Raw genomic sequence first — 24015 nt, forward strand, 5'->3', positions numbered from 1 at the left:
TTTATTGAACTTCATCCTGTTTACCTCAGACCATTTCTCCAATTTGTCCAGATCATTTTGAATTTTGACCCTGTCCTCCAAAGCAGTTGCAATCCCTCCCAGTTTGGTATCGTCCACAAACTTAATAAGCGTACTTTCTATGCCAACATCTAAATCGTTGATGAAGATATTGAACAGAGCCGGTCCCAAAACAGACCCCTGCGGAACCCCACTTGTTATACCTTTCCAGCAGGATTGGGAGCCATTAACAACTGCTCTCTGAGTACGGTTAGTTTGCCACCTCACTGTTTACCCATTTCTCCAGATCATTTATGAATAAGTTGAATAGGAGACAGGCAGTCACGTGGTTCGCAGGGCAGCGGAGATTGCTGAGACAGTGGCACAGAGGGAGCAGGTTGCCTGCGGGCAGCTCCAGTTCCTGACTTTGCCAGACTCTTCTCCTAAGTGTTCCCATGGGAGTTGTGATGCCTCGACACTGCAGAAAGCCAAGTTATCCAAAGCGAGGAGAGGCTACACTCTGAAAAATGCTAGATGATTGATGAATAATCTGCAAAACTGAAAATAAAAGTAATTAACCCAAAAGTACAACAGAAATGGAAAGACTGTCATTTGGAAAAAGAAATGGAACAAGAACAGGATCCTGCTATTCTAGAAGATGCAAACGTTAAAGCTATTAAAGAAGAGTTCAGGAAAGCCTTTATGTTTGTTAGTAAAGGACTGAATACAGATGAATTGGATCAAAAGGAAGAAGCAAGGAACTACTACAAGCAAGGACTTGACCACTTGCTTAGAGGAGTTAGCATTCCATCACGAGGTCCTGAATGTACAGGATCCCAATGGGACTCTGCCAGACAAATGCAGCAAAAGATGCAAGAGACTTGACAAAATGTTAGAACTCAACTGAATATTCTAGAACAAAATACCCCTGCTGTGCAAACTAATGCCATCACAATGAATGTGCCACAAGTTAGACCTAGTGATTCCCACTAATGAAAAGCCAGCAAGGCCCCTTACACCTAATTCTCTGATTCCACCATCTGGGCCACCTGCAGCAAATGAAAACATTTCAACTACGAGCAAAGGGCAACTTCCAGCTATGAGTTCTTCATCTCCAAAAGCTCTCTCTCTACCACATGAAACCCCTCCTGTGTATACTCCTCAAGCTACTAATGGACACTATACTGTATGTTACGGTACAGACTCTGGGGAGTTTTCATCAGTTGGAAAGGACTACTACACAAAAGGTACTCAGCCTCGTCCCCATGAAAGTCTAGGAGTAGATGCAGATGAATTGAGCCTGATTCCCCAAGGAATACAGATATTCTCTAATTGTCATAATCTCAGCAAGGTCAATGGAGGAGCTGGGAGCATCCATGGCAGACCCATCATACACTACCTTTTACAGAGAGAAGGTTTTTCTGGTTCCTCACCTGTGGTTCCTCCCAAAGGTCTCCTCAGAACATAACATTAACCAGGAGATTCACCTACCAGTTTTCTACCTAAAGCCTCATGCCTTCAGAGAAGAATCAAGCCTTCATGCACTGGATGTTAGGAGGGCCCATGCTTTCTATCTGTGCAGGATTAAACCATTTGGGGCTTCTCCTAGAGTATTTGTATCATTTGCAGACTGGACAAAAGACCAACTGATTTCCACACACAGACGGTCTAAATGGGTTTCGGGTTGCCTCATGACCAGCTGTTATAATGCTATGGCACTACTCCTTCACAGAGTAACAGTGTGTTATGCTGGAGCTCAGTCCACATCTATGGCTCCACTGAAGAATGCTCCCCTAGCAGAATTCTGCAGGACTGCTGCTTCATCTTCTGTCCATGCCTTTGCCAAACATGACACCATCTTACCTGCTTCCAGAGATGATGCCATCGTCGGTGATGCTATCCTTCAAACTGTCTTGGACTTATCTCTCAGCACCCAATGAGTGGCTGCTTGGGAGTCTCCATGGTGGAGCATCCATAGGAACAGATACTGGAAGAAGAAAGAGGTTACTTACCTTATAGTAACTCAAGTTTTTCGAAGTATTTTGTCCTGATAGGTGCTCCACCTCCTGCCCACCCTCCTTCCCTTCTGCTGTGGAGTTAGGCATCACTGTTGAGAAGGAACTAAGTGGTAGCAGGCTCGTGCCTCGCTGTCTGCCCTCACTCAGAGCATGAGGCTCAGTTCTGCACAGGTGCAAGCCTGCAAACGCTACTTTCCAGATATCAGTTGAGAGTGCACAGGCGTGCACACATCCTATGGTGGAGCACCCATAGGGACAAAATACCTTGAAGAAGTCCAGTAACTGGAAGGTATGTAACCTCTCTTTCTGTCTGTAGATCTTCCTCCATTGCAGTCCAGCGTCCCCTCCTGCTCACAAAGTGTTGTTGTTGTTCATCCCACAGAAAAGTAAAAATCATGGATTTATGATAGCCTTTCCCTTGGAAATGCCTGTGATGTCATAAATTCAGCATTATGACTTCACAGCAGGGTCAAGAGAAGGATAAACTGGACTGTAAGGGAGAGATCTTGTCTGACACCCAACTAGATTTCACTCTGAACAGTTTGGGCGTGGTGCATGGCCCTGACCCTAGGTTGAGATTTGCTCCACCCAAAGGAACAGTTACTTTCAGAGCAAGGCAGCTAGCTTTGGTGAGTGTTGCTATACCTCAACTACTAGCTACAATATCCTCTTAGGGCCAAACTCTGCACTGGCTTCCACCCTTTGTATCCCCATTGTCACTGTAATCAGTGTAAATGATGTAAAACCAGAGCAGGGTCTGACTCTTAGGACTTGTCTTCACTGTGGCATTAATTTGGGCTTGTCCCATGTTTCTTCTAGTGCCGTTCCCCTCCACACACAAGACCCCCTCACCCGAGCGTGCTGCTGCTGCTGCTTTACAGCCAAGCTCTCTGGCCTGGCTGGAGTGTAAGCTAAAACTCAAGACATGCTTACTTTGGTCTGATAACGTGCTCTGTCTGCACTGAGGACGTAGCCTAACCCAGTGTGCTTTTTGGAGCATGCTATGTGATGCCCTTGTCAGATGCTGCATAATGGTCCATCACTCCAGAGAACACATCTGAAAATGACATCCACCAGCTGGTGTCACTGCCAATCTGAGCCTCCCTCCTACTCAGTAAATAGCATGTGTCACCGAGCTGATATGTTCAGTCACTTCTGAGGCCTTATATCAGCATAGCCTTCCATCATAAGATGGCCAGTATTAGGTGGCCACCTGAACAGCACGACTTTCCTTAAGAAACCTACATAAAAGCGGTCCCCCTGACACATTCTCCTTACCAGGTTTATTTCATTCTCTGAGTTCATAGCCAGGTAGCAGTTGGTCCTTAACACTAGCTCTATGGGTGCTGAGATGGCACCATTTTCATTTTTTTTCATGCCCCTGTGAGGCAGGGTGGTTATCCCTATTGAACTGATGTGAACTGAGTCAGACAGGGTCTGTCTACACTGCATTGTAAACTTGGGTCTGTGGGACCCCAGCTTCTGGGCTCAGTATTTCCAAGACTGCACTTGAGCATCCATATTACACTGTAAACCTGGCCTTACAATTGCTGGGCCCAGGTCTCACGCCTTAGTGTGCAGGGTAGACAATACCCAAAAAGGCTAAGGGCCAAATTTCCAAAGGTGTTTAGGTTCCTAGTGGGATGTACACAGCCACCTAAGTGAGTTAGACACCTGATCAGGCATTTTTGAAAATCCAGCTTGCACCTATCTGCACCAAACTACTTGTGGAAATCTGGCACTAAGTTAGTAGCCCAAGGTCAAAGTCTGTGGTCAGACAGAGAATTGAACCCACATCCCCTAGGTCCCAGCTTAGCACCCCAGTCACTGAGTGATCCTTCCTCTTCGCCAGGAACAACATTGCTCCCTTCTTTGCTGAGATTGCCTCTCTCGTTCTGTTCTGGTTTCCTTCAGCTAAGGTCTGAGAACTCATGTCCCATCTCAGTGCTGTTTGGGAACACTGACTCCTCTCTCTAGTGTGGGGATCTGGTCATTGGCCTTGAGAGGGTCCTGTGAAACCTCCCTGCACCTTCAATCGCTGCATCAAGCTAAGCTGTTCAAATGTATTTTTATCCCTGTTCATCTGGTTCAGTAGAGTGACTCTAACATCCTTAAATCATCTTTTATTCAGTTTGTGGGCCTCCCAGGAAGCAGGGCATCAGTAATTCAATACCAGTGACCTTTAAAGGGGATTCTTGTGCATGTATATTGAAAATGTGCAATTAACAAATCATGTAGCAAACTATGGAGAGCTATAAAGATTATAATTTATTGTGCCTGCTGTTTTGGTGCACTTTTCTGAACGCCCACAGTATACCGGAGATTGTTATAAATAAATAGTGTGGAAAATGGATTATCCATTTTTCTCTAAAACTAATGGCATTGGTAATTTTGCTCTTGTACTTCTTTTGTTGCAGTCTTGTGGAAATATTTACAAAGGCCTTTCCCAGACGGGCGCCTGGGGCTGTTTTGATGAATTTAATAGAATCTCAGTGGAGGTCCTTTCAGTGGTGGCTGTACAGGTAAGTGAAGAGTACTCACAGTCATGTGATTGGTGAGCACTGCAGCCATCAAGCACCAAAGTCTTTGTGGTGGAGTTAAACCCAGATGTAATTTTCAGCTGAAGTTTGATTGCTGAAGTTAAGTGCACTTGTGTCCACCACTTCCCACATCTGCCTGATTGTTGGACAGTCCCACAGCATATGCATCAGGGTTCCTTTTTCTTTATACAGCACCAACAAACATCAGATGACCAGGCCACTTTTTGCACAACCCCTGTGTGTCCAGTACATTTTAGATAGGCTCATTTGCTATATCAGGTGTGGCCCGAGAGCCACAGAAGCATTGTTAACATGCTGTAACATGCTCTGCCATTGGGGTTCTTTCACGGGCTGTGATTACTCCTCTTCCCACAAAGTACTTGCACTCTGCTGAGAGTGGCAGGTCATATCCTTGTTTTAGGGTTAGAAAAGAAATATGGCCCTCATTCTTGACCAGTTGGGAGAGCCATATGATGCCTTTGCTCAGCCAGTTCTTCCAAATTACAGATTTTTTTCCCCAGTTTGCACGTCTGGGTTACCCCAGATATGTGCTTTTGTATGATGGTGCGGATGAAATTGGTACCTCATAGCTAGAATAGCCCAGACCCTTCATACACCCACCATTGTAGGCACCTTATTTTTCTCCATCAGACAAAAAAGTGGAACCGAGCAGACCAATGCTTGATCATTTTGAGAGAATTTCTTATGACAACTTTTCACAGATCTATATGAAAAATTACTCTACTAGGATGATGAGCGTTTGCATTATTAACCCTTTGTGCAACAATTACAAAGTTTAATTTTAGTGCTGAGAACTGACTTTACTGTAACCTACATGCTTATCATGGCCAGTAAATCTGTTTCTCTTTCCATATGGAGACCAGATAGAAATAGGTTTTTAGGTGGAGAAGAGGGATTCTGAGGCTGATTCAAAGCCCACTGAAGTCAGTGGGAGTCATTCCGTTGGATCTCCCAGGGAGAGCTACAGCCTTTATGCATGTATATCTTGAGGATACATTGATAGTACAGAACCATGGAAAACAGAGATGGGAAAGAGGTATTAAATCTTATTCTCTGCTTTGCCTCTTGCTTTTCTTCCTTCCAACATGTTTCTGGTCCTTTTCTCATGCTCCCTAGCCTGAAGTTTGAATTTTCATTCCAGAAGTTACATACTAAGGCTTGCGTTACATGCTTCAACGTCATAATGAGATAAAAGTGAATCAGGAAATAGTAACCAGTAAGGAGGTTAGAGCTGTGCTAGTTTTGGGTGAAACTAGCATTTTTGCCTCCTCGGCAAAACTTGCCCAGGTCCACACAAAACTTTGCTGAACATTCTTTTCACATTCACCCTTGGCAGGAAAAGGGGTGTTACTGAAAGGTGTGCCCCAAACCAGTGAATTTCCTTGCTGGTTCCCCAAGGGACCCACTGGCAGATTCATCTGAGTTGTGCTTTGAATGTCGAGAGCATATGACTCCAAACTCAGAACAAAACACGGGGGCTGTGTGTCATAAACAGATAGCTAAGGGTTAATGTCTCTTTCACCTGAAGCACCTGACCAGAGAACCAATCAGGAAACCGGATTTTTTCAACTTTGGGTGGAGGGAATTTTGTGTCTGAGGTCTTTGTTTTCTGTCTGCCTGCTTTCTCTGAGCTTTGGAGAAGTAGTTTCTGTTTTCTAATCTTCTGTTTCTAAGTGTATGGACAAAGAGATCAGATAGTAAGTTATCTGGTTTCTTTTCTTTGGTATTTGCATGAATATAAGTGCTGGAGTGTTTTGATTTGTATTCTTTTTGAATAAGGCTGTTTATTCAATATTCTTTTAAGCAATCGACCCTGTATTTTGTCACCTTAATACAGAGAGACCATTTGTATGTATTTTTTTCTTTCTTTTTATATAAAGCTTTCTTTTAAGACCTGTTGGAGTTTTCTTTTCTGGGAAATTTCAGGGAAATTGAGTCTGTACTCACCAGGGAATTGGTGGGAGGAAGAAATCAGGGGGAGATCTGTGTGTGTTGGATTTGCTAGCCTGATTTTGCATTCCCTCTGGGTGAAGAGGAAAGTGCTTTTGTGTCCAGGACTGGGAACGGAGAGGGGGAGTCACTCTGTTTGGATTCACAGAGCTTGTGTCTGTGTATCTCTCCAGGAGCACCTGGAGGGGGGAAGGGAAAAAGGATTATTTCCCTTTGTTGTGAGACTCAAGAGATTTGGGTCTTGGGGTCCCCAGGGAAGGTTTTTCAGGGGACCAGAGTGCCCCAAAACATTCTAATTTTTTGGGTGGTGGCAGCAAGTACCAGGTCCAAGCTGGTAGCTAAGCTTGGAGGTTTTCATGCTAACCCCCATATTTTGGACGCTAAGGTCCAAATCTGGGACTAAAGTTATGACACTGTGAAACCTGCAAGCAACACCCGAAAAGTTTGGTGAGGCCAAACTGGCTGAGCTGTAAGTTCCTATTTCTTTTGTTACTGGTACCCAGTCTCTTCATACTGGGGCCTGCTTTTCCACACCAATAACAAGAACCCCATGAGACCCTCCTCCAGTGTAGCTGGGGGGTGTAGCCATGATTTAGCTCTATGGGAAGGACAATGATGTCACAACCCCCTGACCCCCAAGCTGAGTACCCGTAGGCTAAATGGACAAGATCACTCTAACTGGCTGGGTTTCTCTTATATCACCGTTGACCCTTTACATCACATTACATTTTGTAAGCAAATGTGAAAAATCAGGACACACATTTTCAGGAGGTGAAGGTATAGTTGTGTCTATAAAACAAAGGCCATAATATTGGGACAGGTTTTGATAATATTAGCATGTCATAAGCATTAGATCACCTGACATCCCCAAAGAAGCACCTGACTGCTTAGATGAGTACAGATAAAAAAGGAAGCTTGGCCAAAGGAACCCAGAGATGACTCAGCTTTGAATGGTTCTTTCTCCAGGAGTTAGAATGCTGTAACTGAATAAGCGACTCTAGTGCTGTTCTGTCACCCTGTTTGCTAGCTGCCATTAGGAGCAGCCATATGTCATGGGTTGTCTTATTCATACTGCTAATGCCAGTGTGGTTTCCTGCAGAAGAAAGACAATTGGTTACAATTTAAGACAGCTCAGTGGTGTTCTGATTCCACTAGTGGAAAAAATGTGGAGATCCTTTCCCTCATTGAAAATAATGTTAAGTAAAACATTAGTTAGCACTGGAAGATTCAAATCTGCTGTGAACTTGATAAATGAGAAGCATAGAGATGTGATCAATAAAATGAGAAAAAAAGAGAAACAAAAAATTAATAGATGGAACAGAGTAGGTGGCACATAGGTATGTTTGTTATATAGTATTTGATACAGTGTCTCACCAGATATTACGTAAATGATCTCACTCAAGTACTCAAGTACCAGCAAGATAGATGCCACTTTGCTTAGGAATAATAAAACTTCCCTACAGCATCTTGCAGGAGTGCAATGAGGGGGCCCCAGGTTCTCCCACTTGGCCATAGACACTCCCTGGTAGGAGGGGAGGTCCCAGTTGATCCTGGTCTCTCTGGTGGGAGAGGAGTGGAGGGGAGAAGTCCCAGCTGGTCTCTCTCACCTGGCTTCCTGCTTCCCAGAACCAGTGAGCTGTTCTCTCCTCGTGCTTCCTCCTCCATCTGTTCCGTGCTCATGCCATCTGGCAGGTAACCGGGGCCCCCTTCTTAGGAAAATTCTGGTTGCACCGCAGGCACCTGTGAGCAGTATTGGATAGGGGGCAGCAGATAGCAGGTTGCGGGGGAGGGGTTGTAGTACTTCTGTCAGGCTCGTGACACTGTCTTGAGAATTGTGAATTACAGATGGTGCTATGGACAACCCTCAGGCCTTTCCAGCCTCTGCCACTGTGTCTGGCCCAGTGTTAGACAATGAGGGTGGGTGGGTACTTCATCCTGGTGTGAAGTGTGACGATAATTGAATTATCATCTCTTCAGACCATCCATGGGTGCAGGGCTGAGGTCAGGTACCAGCACTCTGGGTGGGCTAAGCTGAGCTGGTGAGCTGTTGTAATCTCAGCAGTGGTTCTGAGAAGGGGTTTTGTGGTTGCGGTTGTTGGAGAGTCCTCCTTCCTGTATAGTGATGGGTCAAGTTTTTATGAACCACTTGTAAGTTATTCTGTGTATCAGTTCTCTGCTGTAATGGTTGGAGGTTGATAAACAGTGTCACAGGCAAAGTTTAAGTCAAGAGTGTGTCCAGCTGTGTGACTGGGACAAATGGCTACTTTGAGAGAGTTCCATAGCTGTCCTGAAAGATGATGGTTCCTAGATTAGTGGGTCAGAAGTGCCATCAGATTATCTTCATTAGCTCTGAGAAGAAACTTGTGGAGCTTTTGGGTTGCCTGCAGATTACTTAGATTCCTGCTGTGTGTCAATTGAATTCATCCATCGGATGATTTCTGTCTCTCCTGTAGTTTTAGTAGCCTTCAAATGGTCTTGCCTACCAGAAGAGCAAGGCTGGATGTGAAAATACAGACGCTATCCTAAAATAGTGGGATCTTAGACAGAGCTGTATCATCCTAAATGTATAACTGGGTTCAAAACAGAATTACCGGTATATATTTTCCTGGATGATAGGTCTATCAACGACTCTTAGCCAAGATGGTCAGAGACACAATCTCATGCTCTGAGTGTCCCTTAACCTCCACCTGCCAGGAGCTCGGACTGGGTGACCGGGGATGGATCACTCGATAAATTGTCCTGTTCTGTTCATTCCATCGAAAGCATCTGGCACTGGTTACTTTTGGAAGGCAGAGTACTGGGCTAGATGGACCATTGGTCTAATACGGTAGGGCTGTTCTTATCCTCATCTTTACCTGGTAGCAGTTTTCCTGCTATGGAGCATAAAGGTGGAGAGAGAAGGAGGTCTCTGTAGGCAAGGCCCTGGATACTGTACAGCACATAAGACCCAAATTCTGTAATGTGCATTTATTACGAGAGATCACCTCTCTGTGACATACCACCACAGTGGAGATCAGCAGCAGTGCCCAAGCTGGAAGCTCCCTAAGTATAAATGAGAAGGAGTGGCTGTCAGGGTATTCTCTGGAAGAGGCCATGGATTTGGAACTCTTTCCCATGCCTTGGTGTGCCAGAGCCTGGAGTGGTGAGCCTTCTGGGCATGCTGCAAAGCCCAGATCCCGCCCTCCAGCCCCTCCCGGGGTCAGGCTTTGGAGGTTTAGTGTGGGCTGAGAGAGACTTAAGGGTAATGCTTTTGTTTGTGTGGTGATTTCTCATTTACGGGATAGGCACCCAGAGCACTAGATGAGCTCCTGAAATTGTATTCTAAAAATTGGAAGCAGTAAAGAAATAAATAGCATTATAGTATCATACAGTAGCACCAGTTTTTACATGAAATGGTTGTACCTTTATGAAACTCCCAGGGATAATATGGAACACTGCTTCTGTGTTTCATTTATTTGCATTGGAGCACAAGAAAATGAAGGGAAGGTGTATGTTTAATGTCATGCAACTTGTCCTATTGGAAAGTATTTTTGGACTACATCTGCCCAGGGCAAGGGGTCTCAAACTTTACCATAGCACAGAGCATGTTTTTAATACATTGATTGTCTCACAACCACATCCTCTGATATTTGGGATTGCACCAGGCCTCTGTGAACCACAGTTTGGGAGCCTTTGGTCTAGTCCATAGAACAGGTACATTTGTACATTATACATTTATTGATGTATTAATCACTGCTGCAATCCTAAGTCCAGTTCTGGTGCCTACAGTTCAAGAAGGATGTTAATAATTGCAGAGGATTCAGAGAAGAGCCACAAGAGGGATTAAAGAATTGGAAAACTGCCTTATAGTGACAGACTCAAAGAGCTCAGTCTATCTAGCTTAACAAAGAGAAAGTCAAGAGGTGACTTGATCGCAGTCTGTAAGTACCTACATGGGGAACAAATGTTTAGTAATAGTTCTTCAGTATAGAACAAGCCAATGTCTGAAAGTTGAAGCTAGACAAATTCAGATGGGAAAGAAGACATACTGTACATTTTTAACGGTGAAAGTAATTAACCATTGGATCAATTTACCAAGGGCCCTGGTGGATGCACCGTCACCGACAATTTTAAAATCAAGCTTGGATGTTTTTCTGAAAGATCTGCTCTAGAAATTACTTTGGGGCAGTTCTCCAGCCTGTGGTTATGCAGGAGGTCAAACTAGATGATCAGAGTCATCCCTTCAGGCTTTGGAGTCTATGAAGCTATGGTACCTGGGACTTTTTGTCCATATTTTAGTTTGTATTCCAATGTCACATAGGTTTCCTCCCACCAAACTGTGTACGAAATTGTTAAGAACAATTCTAAACCACAGACTTCTCAGGGGGACCCAGCAGAAATAAGTCAGCACAGATACTATACTGTGGTCTGTTCTTTATAGCTGAATGCTCAAACTAAAATAGTGACTCTGGTTCTCAGGTTAAAAGTATACAGGACGCCATAAGGGACAAAAAGCAGCGTTTCAATTTCCTTGGAGAAGACATTAATTTGATTCCTTCTGTTGGCATTTTCATTACAATGAACCCTGGCTATGCTGGACGAACTGAACTACCTGAGAACTTGAAAGCTCTTTTCAGGTAAGGTGCAGATCAGCTTTTGCGCCCTGTTTAATAAACTAGTTCCTTTACTTTTGTCAGTGTCGTCAGGGGACTCAGAACACAGCTGCCTTTCCATTCACTTTTATTAATAGCTCAGATATTGGACAAAAAGTCTTAGTTTATGAACATTCAGGAAGAGAAACAGGCACAAGTCTCTGAGATGTTAAAAGCAGCTTTTGGCAGCTGGCTGGCTCAAGGGTATGGTGATGGAATCCTTTCATCACAAGTTCAAATCTGCCCCAGTCTGCTGGTGACCAAAGGTTGTTGCCACCTCATGGTTATTCAGTGGCCTCTGTGAAATGGATTGGCATTCCCAGTCCAGTTCCTAGTGTAACACATTACAGACCCCACCATCAGTTTGTATTCATTGGTCACAGAGCTGAGCAAATAATTGATCATTTGGTGGATGACCTGAACAGATGGGGAAAAAAATCAGTTTTTCTAAGCAAGTAAATTTTTTTTTCTGAAAGAAAAAACTGAAAACATTTTGTTAGATCAAACAAAATGTTTCTATTGTTTATTCAAAGTGACATTTTCTAAACAAAATACCGATTGAAACAAAATGTCGAAATGGTTCATGGTGTAAATGTCAAATTGAACTGTTTGACATTTCCAATTTTATTTGTTTTTCAACCAAAACTGTTTCCCAAATTCAGCCTCCATTCATGCCCCCAAAATGCTTTTTTTGGTGAACTTACTGTTTGTCCAGAACATCTTGTCCAACTCTAATTAGCCCAATGTCTGTCTCAGCAGAGAGGCCTAGTATGGCACAGACCCTGCTATGACCCTTCCACCCTGGAGGGCAGTAAGTCCTGGGAGGCTTGCCTCAGCATGGCCCACGCCATACCTCTTCTAGACACAGAGAAGACTCAGGGCCAGTTCTTTAAGGATATTTAGGCACTTAAAGATGCAGCTAGGTACCTATCTGCATCTTCAGGTTCCTGAATACCTTTGAAATCTGTCCCCTAGGGTATGTCTGCGCTGCAATTAAACACCCATATTTGGCCCATATCAGCTGACTTGGGCTCGCGGGGATCAGGCTAAGGGGCTGTTTGACCTCAGTGTAGCCGTTTGGCATTGGGTTAGAGCCCAAACATCTACACTACAATTTTATGAGCCCGAGTTACCTGACTTGGGCCAACTACGGGCGTAGAAGACATACCTGTGTGTCCAGAGCTCGGTAAGCACCTTTCATTGCACGTATTGGCCAAACACCCTCACTATCTGACAGTCACATCTGCTGTCAGCATCACCCTGCTCCTAGGCCATCCCCTCTGTAGAACCCTATTGCCTGCTTTGTAGGCCCTTTTGTTTCTTTGCAAACATGCCAAAGTGTTTGACAGACAGCTGCCACCACAGTATTGTCAGATGGGAGGGGGAACACTTGGAGCTACAGCCCTGGGCTTAAAGAGGGCTGGGATTCTGAATGAAGGTGACTGTATCAATTAATGATTTCCAGCCATGTCCTGCAATGAGCAGTGTGTGCCAGAGAGACCCACATGCCAGCAGCATGAGCCTCTCTGTCTTTGACTTTCCCTGTGCCTCAGGCTCTCTCTCCCCCACCCTCCCGTCCTGTCAGCATGTGAAGAGATCTGAGCCAGCTTGTCTTCCTTTGTCCCCGAGCGTGGGCACTGGCATTGTGTTGGGAGCCATCCATCCCAGCCTTTAGAAAGGAAAAGCCTTAGTCTGGGTGGCTCTTAGACTTCCGAGGTGGAGTCAGTGTTTCTCTCCCTTCCCCCCACATCACACATGTTGCTTGTGTTGACATCAGTCTGTATCAGTTAGTGCCTGAGATAGGATGAGTGCACAGAGCTGCTGCTTGTTTTGAAGATTCATTCTGTAGCCAGGATAGGAAATTGTGCTTTGTAACTGGTGTAGGAGACGTTATTGAGGAATCCTCATCACAGGAGGTTTTTAAGAGCAGGTTGGAGAAACCTCTGTTGGGGATGGTCTAGGTGTACTTAATCCTGGGGCATGGGCTAGATGACCTTTCAGTCCCTTCCAACCCTATATCTCTCTGATTCTACAATTGTAGCTTTGTGGAATTTTTGTTTTACGTGCCTCCTCAGAATCGAAACCAACCCCAGCCTCAGCTGTCCCTCTCAGTCACAGTGCTGAAACGTTTGCCAACAAAGTTGCGTCTGTTCCTTGGATGAAGTGGAAATAAAGCTCTGTAATAATTTTTCCCATCCTCGCTTTTAGGCCATGTGCAATGGTTGTGCCGGACTTTGAGCTGATCTGTGAAATCATGTTGGTGGCTGAGGGGTTCATTGAGGCCCGGTTGTTAGCTAGGAAATTCATTACCCTTTACCAATTATGCAAAGAACTCCTGTCCAAACAGGTAAGTCTCTTTCATGAGCTATAAAGTGCAATTAAATATGTCAATCTCCTAATGACCAGTAACACTACCCTAAGCTCTGTGACCAACTTGACTGGCATGTGTAAGCGCAGATCCACAAGATTCCCTGCACGCGGGCACTGTTGATTAAGGGAAAATGTGCACAGGGAAACTGTAATTGGCACATTGTGTAAACTGGGGGGAAATATGGGTCCGTCTGCTACTCTGTGTTTGTACAGTGCTAGCACAATGGGCCCTGTTCTTGGTTGTCCCACAGCCAGCAGCTTCTCCTACCATAATAAACATGCTGAATCATAATCATAATGGGTGTCTCAGGTTTAGTATTGGAAGAAAGAGCCTCTCATCTTTTGGCAGGTGGTTCAAATCCAGCGCAGGTTTGTAGCGACAGGACTTCATGGCCATATGATGGCCTCCTTGGAATGTATATGAAATGAATTGGTCGGTCTCAGGAGAGGGGGGCGGAGGGATGGAAGACTGGAGGTCAGCTGGAGTGAGGATGGAGGGACTTTGAAAGGGGGATAAAGAGGGTGGGCCAGAAGCCAATCAGCAGAGAGGGATGCTCTAGCCAGCAGCCTGATGACATCATCGGTGTGGCAAGATGCCTGCTGCTGTTACTACTTCTGTGTTGGCTCCTGCTGGCTGAGTCTCTGCCCATGGGTTGGCTCCGCCCTAGTGTTTCTTCCTTCTCTGAGCCCAGATGACTGGGGGAAGGATAAAGTTCCATTGGGCCTAGTGCTTTTGTAGCTGGGGCCCAGGGGAGCACTGGAGGGTTAGGATTGATCTCCTCGGCTCCTTCCAGTGCTGCTGTACCTACTGAATCCTATATTAGCTGAATCCCACCTAAGGAAGATGGGGTGGAAGTCCTAGCAGCCAGACTGGTACTGCATTCTGTAACAAGGACTGTGCAGATGGAAGAAGATTCAGATGAATTTCTGCGGTTGGGTTGCGTGGCCATTTGGAACTGCCTGCTTCCTTGTTTTGTATTCTGGCAAGCCAGCTAAGCAAAAATGACTCCTTTCACTCTGCTCTGTTTAGGATCACTATGACTGGGGCCTGCGTGCAATTAAGTCAGTGCTGGTTGTTGCTGGCTCCCTTAAGAGAGGGGACCCCGATCGTCCCGAAGACCAGGTTCTTATGCGCTCTCTTCGTGATTTCAACATCCCTAAGATTGTGACAGACGACATGCCAGTGTTTATGGGACTGATCGGGGATCTTTTTCCTGCTTTGGATGTCCCCAGAAAGCGAGACTTGCGTTTTGAATCGTTTGTGAAACAGGCTGTGTTAGACCTCAAACTGCAGGCTGAAGACAACTTTGTGCTCAAAGTAAGTTTCTTTCATCCCAGCTTCAAACCTTTACTTAATCTTCAGTATTCTCTTAACTTACAAGTAAGGCTGCGAGTCTATCATGGAAGTCAGGGAAGTCACAGATTCTGTGACTTTCTGGGACTTCTGCAGCGGCCGGTGTGGCCGACCCAAGGGCCATTATTTTTAGTGAAAGTCACAGACCAAAAATTCACGGGAGCCTGCGACCTGCCTGTGACTTACTAATAATGACTGGGTGTGGGGGAAGGAATGACTTCTGGAGCCCCAGGGGTGCGGGGGACTGACAGCCTGAGCCCTGCTGCGGGAGGTGGGGGGACCAACAATCCAAGCCCTACCACCACTGGGTGGGGGCACAGCTCAGGCTTCAGCCCCAGCCAGAGCTACAGGATGGGAGCATATAGCCCCAGCTCTGGCCCCAGCTGGAGCTCCTGACAGCTGAAGCTGAAGAAGTCACAGAGGTCCAGTAAAGACGTGGAATCTGTGATTTCTGTGACCTCCATGACTAAATTGTATCCTTAACAATAATGCAGTGATTCTGTTCTGCTTTGCAAGAAGACACTATTATTAGAGCAATGGGCTTAATAGTCCCTTGTGGCTGCTCAATAAAGCAGGACTTTCGGTTGTTAATTTGGTCTGAGATTTGGTGAGCTTTCTAGTTGACTTCTCTTGCAGGTGGTGCAGCTGGAGGAGTTGCTGGCTGTGCGGCACTCTGTCTTTGTAGTGGGTAATGCTGGCACTGGCAAATCTCAGGTACTGAAATCTCTGAATAAGACTTACCAGATAATGAAACGACGTCCTGTCTGGACAGACCTCAACCCCAAAGCAGTCACCAATGACGAACTTTTTGGCATCATCAACCCAGCCACAAGAGAATGGAAAGATGGTAGGTGTGTTTTCACATAAACCACTGACCAGGAAGGGTATTTCTGTAAACTTTCTAAACAACAGCAATAATAATATTAATAGTTCATTGCTCTTATGTGGTGGTTTTCCATAGATCTCAAGCACAAAAACACATCTAACATCTACAGTGTGTTAATGCTTTATTGCTAATGAGGCACATGAGATTCTTTAGCCAGTCTGACTTTCAGATGAGAATTGCTCTGGAATAAATCTTGTTTTAACCTAGCTACCCTAAGAATCAGCTGTCCTGCCCATATAGAAGAGACTCAAAGTTCCTAACCTGAACAGGCTGCTGCTAATAATTGGCTGAACTAGAAAGCGCTGAGTACACCTCTGCCCCAATATAACGTGGTTGTAGGGAGCCAAAAATCCCTACCATGTTATACCTGAAACGCCTTTATATCAGGGTAGTGGTGGCAGGGCTGCAGCGGTGTTGTAAAGAGCCCAGGGCTCCAGCCGTGGGGAGCCCCTGGCCCTTTAAATCACTGGTGGAGCCCCTGGCCCTTTAAAGCGATGCCCGAGCCCCACTGCCTCAGCCCAGGGGTAGCAGCAGCAGGGCTCCAGTGGTGATTTACAGAGCTCTGGGCTCTGGCCACTGCAGCTGGAGCGCCGGGCCCTTTAAAGCACTGCCCGAGCCCCGCTGCAGCAGCCCCGGGGTAGCAGCAACACGGCTCCGGCGGTGATTTAAAGAGCCTGGGTTCCCCACAGCTGCCAGAGCCCCAGACCCTTTAAAGCGCCGCCAGAGCCCCTCTTCTACCGCGCTATATGCGAACCCGTGTTTTACCAGATGGTGTTATAGCGGAGTAGAGGTCTACTTTCAAACCAGGAATGATGTAACTATGGTGAAAATGAGCTGGGCACCATGTTCCACTCCATCTCACCTTCTCCATGCACACATTTCACTGTGTTCTCACCGTTAATAGCACAGCCACAACAGCACTGATGGAAAGGTTTCCTCGGCCTCAGAAATTACTTTTGCTTGCCACATGCTCTCTTTACTGACTAACAGTAAGAGAGACGCATCTTCCCAGGGTCTGGGGAAAACAGGCGCAAGTTAAAAGTTTGCTAAAAGGCTGCGTGAAGCTTAAATTAAGACAATTCTTTTTTGTAATGTACATTGGTGCTAGTTTTTAATGGCAATTGCAGTTTGGGAGGTGCAGAGTGTGAGGCCCTTGGGACTAGAACCATGTCTGTAGAGCCTGTGATGACTAAGGCCATGTCTACATCTAAAATTTTGCAGCGCTGGTTGTTACAGCTGTATTAGTACAGCTGTATAGCGCCAGCGCTGCAGAGTGGCCACACTTACAGCAACCAGCGCTGCAAGTGGTGTTAGATGTGGCCACACTGCAGCGCTGTTGGGCGGCTTCAAGGGGTTTCGGGGAACGCGAGAGCAAACCGGGAAAGGAGACCAGCTTCGCCGCGGTTTGCTTTCGCGTTCCGCGAACCACCGTGCAAACCGCAGGGAAGGAGACCTGCTTGCTCGGGTTCGGGGAACGCGAGAGCAAACCGGGAAAGGAGACCAGCTTCGCCGCGGTTTGCTCTCGCGTTCCGCGAACCACCGTGCAAACCGCAGGGAAGGAGACCTGCTTGCTCGGGTTCGGGGAACGCGAGAGCAAACCGGGAAAGGAGACCAGCTTCGCCGCGGTTTGCTCTCGCGTTCCGCGAACCACCGTGCAAACCGCAGGGAAGGAGACCTGCTTGCTCGGGTTCGGGGAACGCGAGAGCAAACCGCGGCGAAGCTGGTCTCCTTCCCCGGTTTGCTCTCGCGTTCCCCGAACCGCCGAGCAAGCAGGTCTCCTTCCCTGCGGTTTGCAGGGTGGTTCGCGGAACGCGAGAGCAAACCGGGAAAGGAGACCAGCTTCGCCGCGGTTTGCTCTCGCGTTCCCCGAACCCCGAGCAAGCAGGTCTCCTTCCCTGCGGTTTGCTGGGTGGTTCCGGGAACGCGAGAGCAAACCGGGAAAGGAGACCAGCTTCGCCGCGGTTTGCTCTCGCGTTCCCGGAACCACCCAGCAAACCGCAGGGAAGGAGACCTGCTTGCTCGGGGTTCGGGGAACGCGAGAGCAAGCCGGGGAAGGAGACCAGCTTGATTACCAGAGGCTTCCTCAGGTATGCTGGGATACCTGCTTATTCCACGGAGGTCAAGAAAAGCGCTGGTAAGTGTCTATACTTGATTACCAGCGCTGGATCACCAGCGCTGGATCCTCTACACCCGAGACAAAACGGGAGTACGGCCAGCGCTGCAAACAGGGAGTTGCAGCGGTGGTGGTGCCCTGCAGATGTGTACACCTCCTAAGTTGCAGCGCTGTAACTCCCTCACCAGCGCTGCAACTTTCTGATGTAGACAAGCCCTTAGAGTCCCTTAGTGCCACTGGGAGGCCATGTAGAGGCACAGCCAGGGAGCACTGTGGAAGTTAGTGCTGCAGGAAGTACTGCCCAAGCAACCTAGCGTGATGGTACCCTGCGGTCCACTGATTGGCTAAGTACTCTATTTAACCCCACGGGTTGGCCTAAGAAGTTGTCTGGGCAACCACGCAGACTTTGGCCTGCTGCAGCTCCAGACTGTGCTTGATCTCCGGCCTCCGACTCCAGCCTAACTCTGACCCTGACTCCTACCTCTCAGTACTAGTGTACTACTGCCTCTGATCTCTGGTTTCCAACCCTGGCCTGACTCTGACTCTGACTTCTGATTACGGAACCGGGCCCTTGCGATCCCTCCAGCCCCTGCCCATGACTACCAGCCCTGGTGGGCAGACCTCAGCCCAGTTGCGACCACTAGGCCAGACTGCCTATGCCCTGATCCCTTAAACAGAGGAATGCAAAAGAAGAAGCCGCCAATAAATCATACCCAGCTGTCTTCCCAAGAGATAAACTGCCCATTCATCCCTAGAACATATTCTGCCTTTGACCTCCTACAGTGCCAATTTCATCTGATTGTAACTACAGACCTTAAATCACAAGTGACAGAAATGAAGTGCAGGTCACAGACGAGGCTGTGGAGTCTGACCTGAGTGATGGCCAGGGCTAACTTTGGTCAAACGGTGCCTGGAGTGAGCCCAAGCCAGACAGAGCCACAAATCACATTCCAGTTCAAGAGGCCTCTGCTTTTAGGGACGTTGTAAAGACAGTGGCTGATGTTTCCTGAACCAGTGCTTTTGTGTGAGCTCGTCCTCATTCTACCCAGGCTTAGGGACTCCCCACTGCAATGTTTTTTTCATCAGCTGCCCCTGACAACTGTGTTTCTTGTAGCTGTAACATCAGTGAGGAGAGTCAGAGAGCTCCCATGGCTCACTCTTCTTACGCAGCCTAACAAAAGCCTACATTCTCATGCTATATTGACCCCCACCCAGTCACTGATTTTCTTCTGAATCAGACTGTTTGCTTGTTTTCTTTCCTAATTACATTCGTTGCTAGGGGAGGGCAGGTTTCACACATTGCCTACTAAAAGGTCCTTTAATAGGACTCTGAAAGGACTCTTAGGCCTGAGCTAAACTAGTGGAGGGGTTCAAACTAAGACACACAACTTCAGCTATGTTATTCGCATAGCTGAAGTCAAAGTATCTTACTTTGACTTACCTGGACATCCTCACGGTGGCGAGTTGACTGCCGTGGCTCCCCCGTTGACTCCACTTACTCCTTCTGCCGAGGTGGAGTACGGACGTTGATTAGCGGATCGATTTATCGCATCCAGATGAGATGCGATAAATAAATCCCCGATACATCGAACACTACCTGCCAATCCGGCAGGTAGTACAGACGTACCCTTAGTACAACCAAAATTGTCTGTTGATTTCACTCTCTCCCCAGTTTATGGAATATAGAGCAACGTTAGTGGAGGGGTGGTTTCTTCTCAATCACTGTCATAATGGATTGAGATCTGCACTGTGAGATGCTATGCGTCTCCATTCTCAATGGTATCAGAATAAACAACTCAGTCCGAGGGAGTTTCTGGAGCATACATCCATAATGTCCCTGTGGTCGAATTTGTGCATAGTGGGAGTTCAGCTCATACCTTTATGAAGCGTTATTCTCTTAACCTGACCTCAAAATCTGATGCCTTCTTCCAGGGAGCCACCCAGCACCCATTGTGTAAATTGCCTTACCTCAAACCCATCTCTGTTGGAACAGAGTGCCAGAGCAGATGGACATTCTCAATTCCCATCTGCATGTTTTTGGAGTCCATGTTAGATTGGGAGGAAGTGGAATAAACTGAGTGTGCATGGCAGCCACACCTCCTTTAGACATTACGGCTTTCCTCTGCAACTCTCCATGGTTTGGGACGTAATCAAGAGTGTAGGTGTATTCCAAGAGCAAAGGGATCTGCTCCAAGAACTCCAGTTCCAGCTGAGACCCTTTTCTTCCTCCTCTTTGGTTTTTGCCTGCCTCCAGTTCCTCTACTCTGGATTGTTCAAGAAAATACTCACCTTGGGCAAAGCCACAGTTTTGAGGATTTGCCAATAGAGAGACATTTTTTCTGCTTGCCTGATACTTTTCATGCAGCCCAAAGTCTCTCTCGGTGTTTTAATGTGAAAATATTTGTGCACTGACAAACGATAGTTTTGAGGCATTTTGTTCTGTTCTACAGCATTGCTGCTATATTCCCAGCATTCTTGTTCTTCTTATCATTAATTATTTGCTTCCCCTGAGACATTTTATTTCCTCAGTTTCCTTGATTTCACTAGCATGTGGTTCTGTCATTCATTCATTCTGTTCTTGTTCTCACTCCCCGTCTCTCTAGTTCAAAGCCATGACCCAATGCTTAATGCACCTTGAGTTCCCTGGCAGTACTTCCAGCTGAGGAAGCAGTCATAAGAAATCCCAAGTTATATTCAAACAGTTTTCCAAACCTTTATATTGTTAAATATACTTCCTCCTTTCCCTGTTAGTGGAGAGTGTCCACTCATCACTGTTTTCTTGCCCTCAGTGCTCCCCAGTAGTAATGAGTTACACGCTGGCCTGCAATCTTTTTCATTGATATTAATTGATAACATTCATTTTTCCCCCAAAGCAGCTTAGCCTGATATCCTGTTACATGGTTTTTTATGACTTGAATCATAAAATGCACTGAGATTTTATTTTGGCATTTAAGAAAGTTGTTGCAGAAAACTAGTTGGGCAAGTTGCAGATTCCGTGATCATGAAGGAATGTGTGTCATCTTTCTAGGACTGTTTTCATCAATCATGCGAGAGCTGGCCAATGTCGCACATGATGGTCCCAAGTGGATGGTGCTGGATGGTGATATTGATCCAATGTGGATTGAGTCTCTTAATACAGTTATGGATGATAATAAGGTAATAGATATTCTTTGATCAACCCATAGGAGAAATAGATAGGTTGAGAACATAGCTCATAGTATGAAAGAGTTGTTACTGTGTTTCTTCAAATAAAAACAAAAATCATCACGCAAATAAAATATTACATCTGGAAAACAGCACAAGCATTAATTTTCAGGGACATGTTATTGAATTGGAGTGATGCGGGTAACGTTGTTCTGCTGCAGTCAGTACATTGAAGTCTCATAGACTTTAAGGCCAGAAGGGCACAGTCAACTTGTGGAACTCCTTACCTGAGGAGGTTGTGAAGGCTAGGACTATAACAGCATTTAAAAGAGAACTGGATAAATTCATGGTGGTGAAGTTCATAAATGGCTATTAGCCAGGATGGGTAAGGAATGGCATTCTTGCCTCTGTTTGTCAGAGGATGAAGATGGATAATCATTGCCTGTTAGGTTCGCTTCCTCTGGGGCACCTGGCATTGGCCACTGTCGGTAGACAGATACTGGGCTAGATGGACCTTTGGTCTGACCCGGTACAGCCGTTCTTATGTTCTTAGACCCTTTTACTGTTGGTTTTAATTTCCTTTTCAAAGTCCAACTCTACTTGGCTTTTAGCAGTTCTCACTTTGTACCTACACTTTCTAATCTCCAAGGGGTAACTTTCCTTGCTGATCCATCTTACCTTCCATTCTTTGTAGGCTTTCTGCTTTCTCGTAATCACTTGCTTGAAACGCTTAATCCAGCATGGTCTTCAACCCTTCCCTAGGCATTTTTCCCCCTTGCTTAGGATGCAGGCTTGAGATAGTTTTTGCAACATTTACTTAAAGTAATTCCAAGCCTGCTCCACATTCAGATCCTTGAGTTCTTCAGTCCACTTCCCTAACTACTTCCCTTAATTTTATAAAATTTGCACTTTTGACATCAAGGACTTTAGTTGCAGATCTATTTTTGTTTATTCTCCCATTTCATTTAAACTGAATTAGCTCATGATCACTCGAACCAAGGTTGTCCTCTACAACCAGCCCTTCTATGAGGTCCTCACTACTTACCAGTACTAAATTTAAAATGGCATTGCCTCTTGTTGGTTTGGTGACTGTTTGGTGAAGAAATCTTTCAGCTATTACATCCAGGAATATCTGGTCCTGACCATTATTAGTAGCACTTGTCCTCCAATCTGTATCTGGGAAATTGAAGTCTCCCATAATCACACAATTTCCAGTAGGTCTCTATCCATATTCAAATTAGATTCAAGGGATTTGTAGCGTACCTCAAGCACTGTTCCAGTGGAGCCTCTGTTACCTTTCTTCTCCAAAGTGATTTTGACCTAAACAGATTCCATTTCACACACTACATCACTTCTAGTTTTTTTACAGTCTATCTCACCATTAATATACAATGCTACTCCACCACCTTTACCTTTATTTCTGTCTTTCCTGAACAGCACATACTCTTCAATCCCTGTATTCCAGGCATGACTACTATTCCACCATGTTTCTGTTGTTGTGACACCCTGGCACCCCAATATTCACCACTGTCATGTAATTAGGATATGTTTTGTACAAAGAATGTATTGTGAAGTATCATTCTAAAAGTCTCGATCTGCTACACATTAATATCTTGTTGGATTGTATGTGCTATCGTCATATGTGAAGTTATGAAGTTTGGCTATGTATGTGTTACTGAAACATGTTGTGAGATTGAAAACACCCACAAGCAGCCTTTCCGATACAACAGTAAAAAGGCCAAACAATGTTAATGACTTTTATTGAGGAAATGCACACAAGAATTATCCCAGGAACTGTGTACAATAGAAACCTCTCAGAGAGAGCACTGCACAGTGGGAACTGTTTGACCCAGGTCAGAACATAAGAGCTTTATAGCTAATGGGAAGAAGATATAAAAGGGGGAAAATGACATCATGGGGGTCCCCGCTGTGATGGGTTCCCCACGGACTGCCACCTGGAACATGGGTGCCACTGAGCCCTCTGACCCACCAGCCTGTGATCCCACTCACTGTGCTGCAGTGAGAAGTTGCGAAACCCTCCAAGCTTGCATTTTCACTAGCATTCACACAGGTAGGGGCACACCCAGATGCAGTCACATGCAGGCTGTCTAGCCACCAGCCTCCCAGCCTAGGATCCCCGAGCAGTACTGTCCTGCCCTGGTCAAATCTGGCCAGTATATGGGTTTAACACCCGGTCTGCTTCTCCCTCAGCGTGAAGAGGACCGTGCACACTTGTGGTAACCAAGCTGAGATTTTCCTCAGACACCAGTGTTCCCTCTAATTTTTTACATCCATATGAGGAATTCATTTTGTTATGTGCACCAATAGGGAGGTGATGTGTGGCGAGGGTGGGGTCAAGAGGTTTGGAGTGTGGGAGGGGGCTCAGGGCTGGGGCTGAGGTTGACGTTTCGGGGGACGAGGGTTCTGGCTAGGAGTGAAGGCTCTGGGGTGGAGCTGGGGATGAGGGATTCAGGGGGCTCGTCTGGGGCAGATGGTTGGGGTGCAGGCTCTGGGGTGGGACTGGTGATGAAAGGCTTAGGGTGCAGGCTGCCCCAGGGCTGCGACAGGGAGAGAGGACTCCCTCCAGCCCTCTCTTGGCACAGCAGCTCTGCGCTGGGTGAGAGGTGCCTCTCCCTGGCTGTGACAGCTCTGGCAGGACTGGACTGTGCTGGGCCAGGCTGCGGGAGGGGTGTGTGTCCTGGGATGCAGCTGTTCTGGTGGGGCTGGGCTGGGCCAGGTTGGGGGAAGGGCTCCTCTCCTTGGCAACTCTGGCAGGGCTGGGACGGGCCTGGACCAGGTCGGACCAGGCTGTGGGAGGGGCTCCTCTTCCCGGCAGCTCCTGTGGGCCTGGGCTGGGGTGGGCTGGTGGTGGGGTTCCTCTCCCCAACAGCTCCAGTGGGACAGGGCTGGGCTGGGCTGGGGAGGGGTGCCTATCCCTGCCTGTGTGGCCCTTGATAGCTAACTCCGTGGCCACGCAGCTTACAGGGAATT

The 24015-nt window shown here is 46.5% G+C and overlaps 1 protein-coding gene across 5 annotated transcripts in view; it reads left to right on the forward strand.

Moving 5' to 3' along the window:
* Positions 1–24015, forward strand: part of DNAH9 (dynein axonemal heavy chain 9) — a 392319-nt gene that overhangs the window by 89091 nt on the left and 279213 nt on the right. For 4 of the 5 annotated variants that reach the window (XM_050919194.1, XM_050919196.1, XM_050919197.1 and 1 more), the window contains 6 exons: positions 4433–4537; positions 10985–11142; positions 13366–13504; positions 14558–14845; positions 15518–15728; positions 20909–21036. In XM_050919194.1, the coding sequence (XP_050775151.1) occupies positions 4433–4537; positions 10985–11142; positions 13366–13504; positions 14558–14845; positions 15518–15728; positions 20909–21036 (1029 nt within the window). Of the gene's footprint in view, positions 1–4432; positions 4538–10189; positions 10220–10984; positions 11143–13365; positions 13505–14557; positions 14846–15517; positions 15729–20908; positions 21037–24015 lie in introns of those variants that run through there. The other variant, XM_050919198.1, reaches the window with a different exon arrangement.

The sequence above is a fragment of the Gopherus flavomarginatus genome, chromosome 12, assembly GCF_025201925.1.
Source record: "Gopherus flavomarginatus isolate rGopFla2 chromosome 12, rGopFla2.mat.asm, whole genome shotgun sequence".
NCBI lineage: Eukaryota > Metazoa > Chordata > Testudines > Testudinidae > Gopherus > Gopherus flavomarginatus.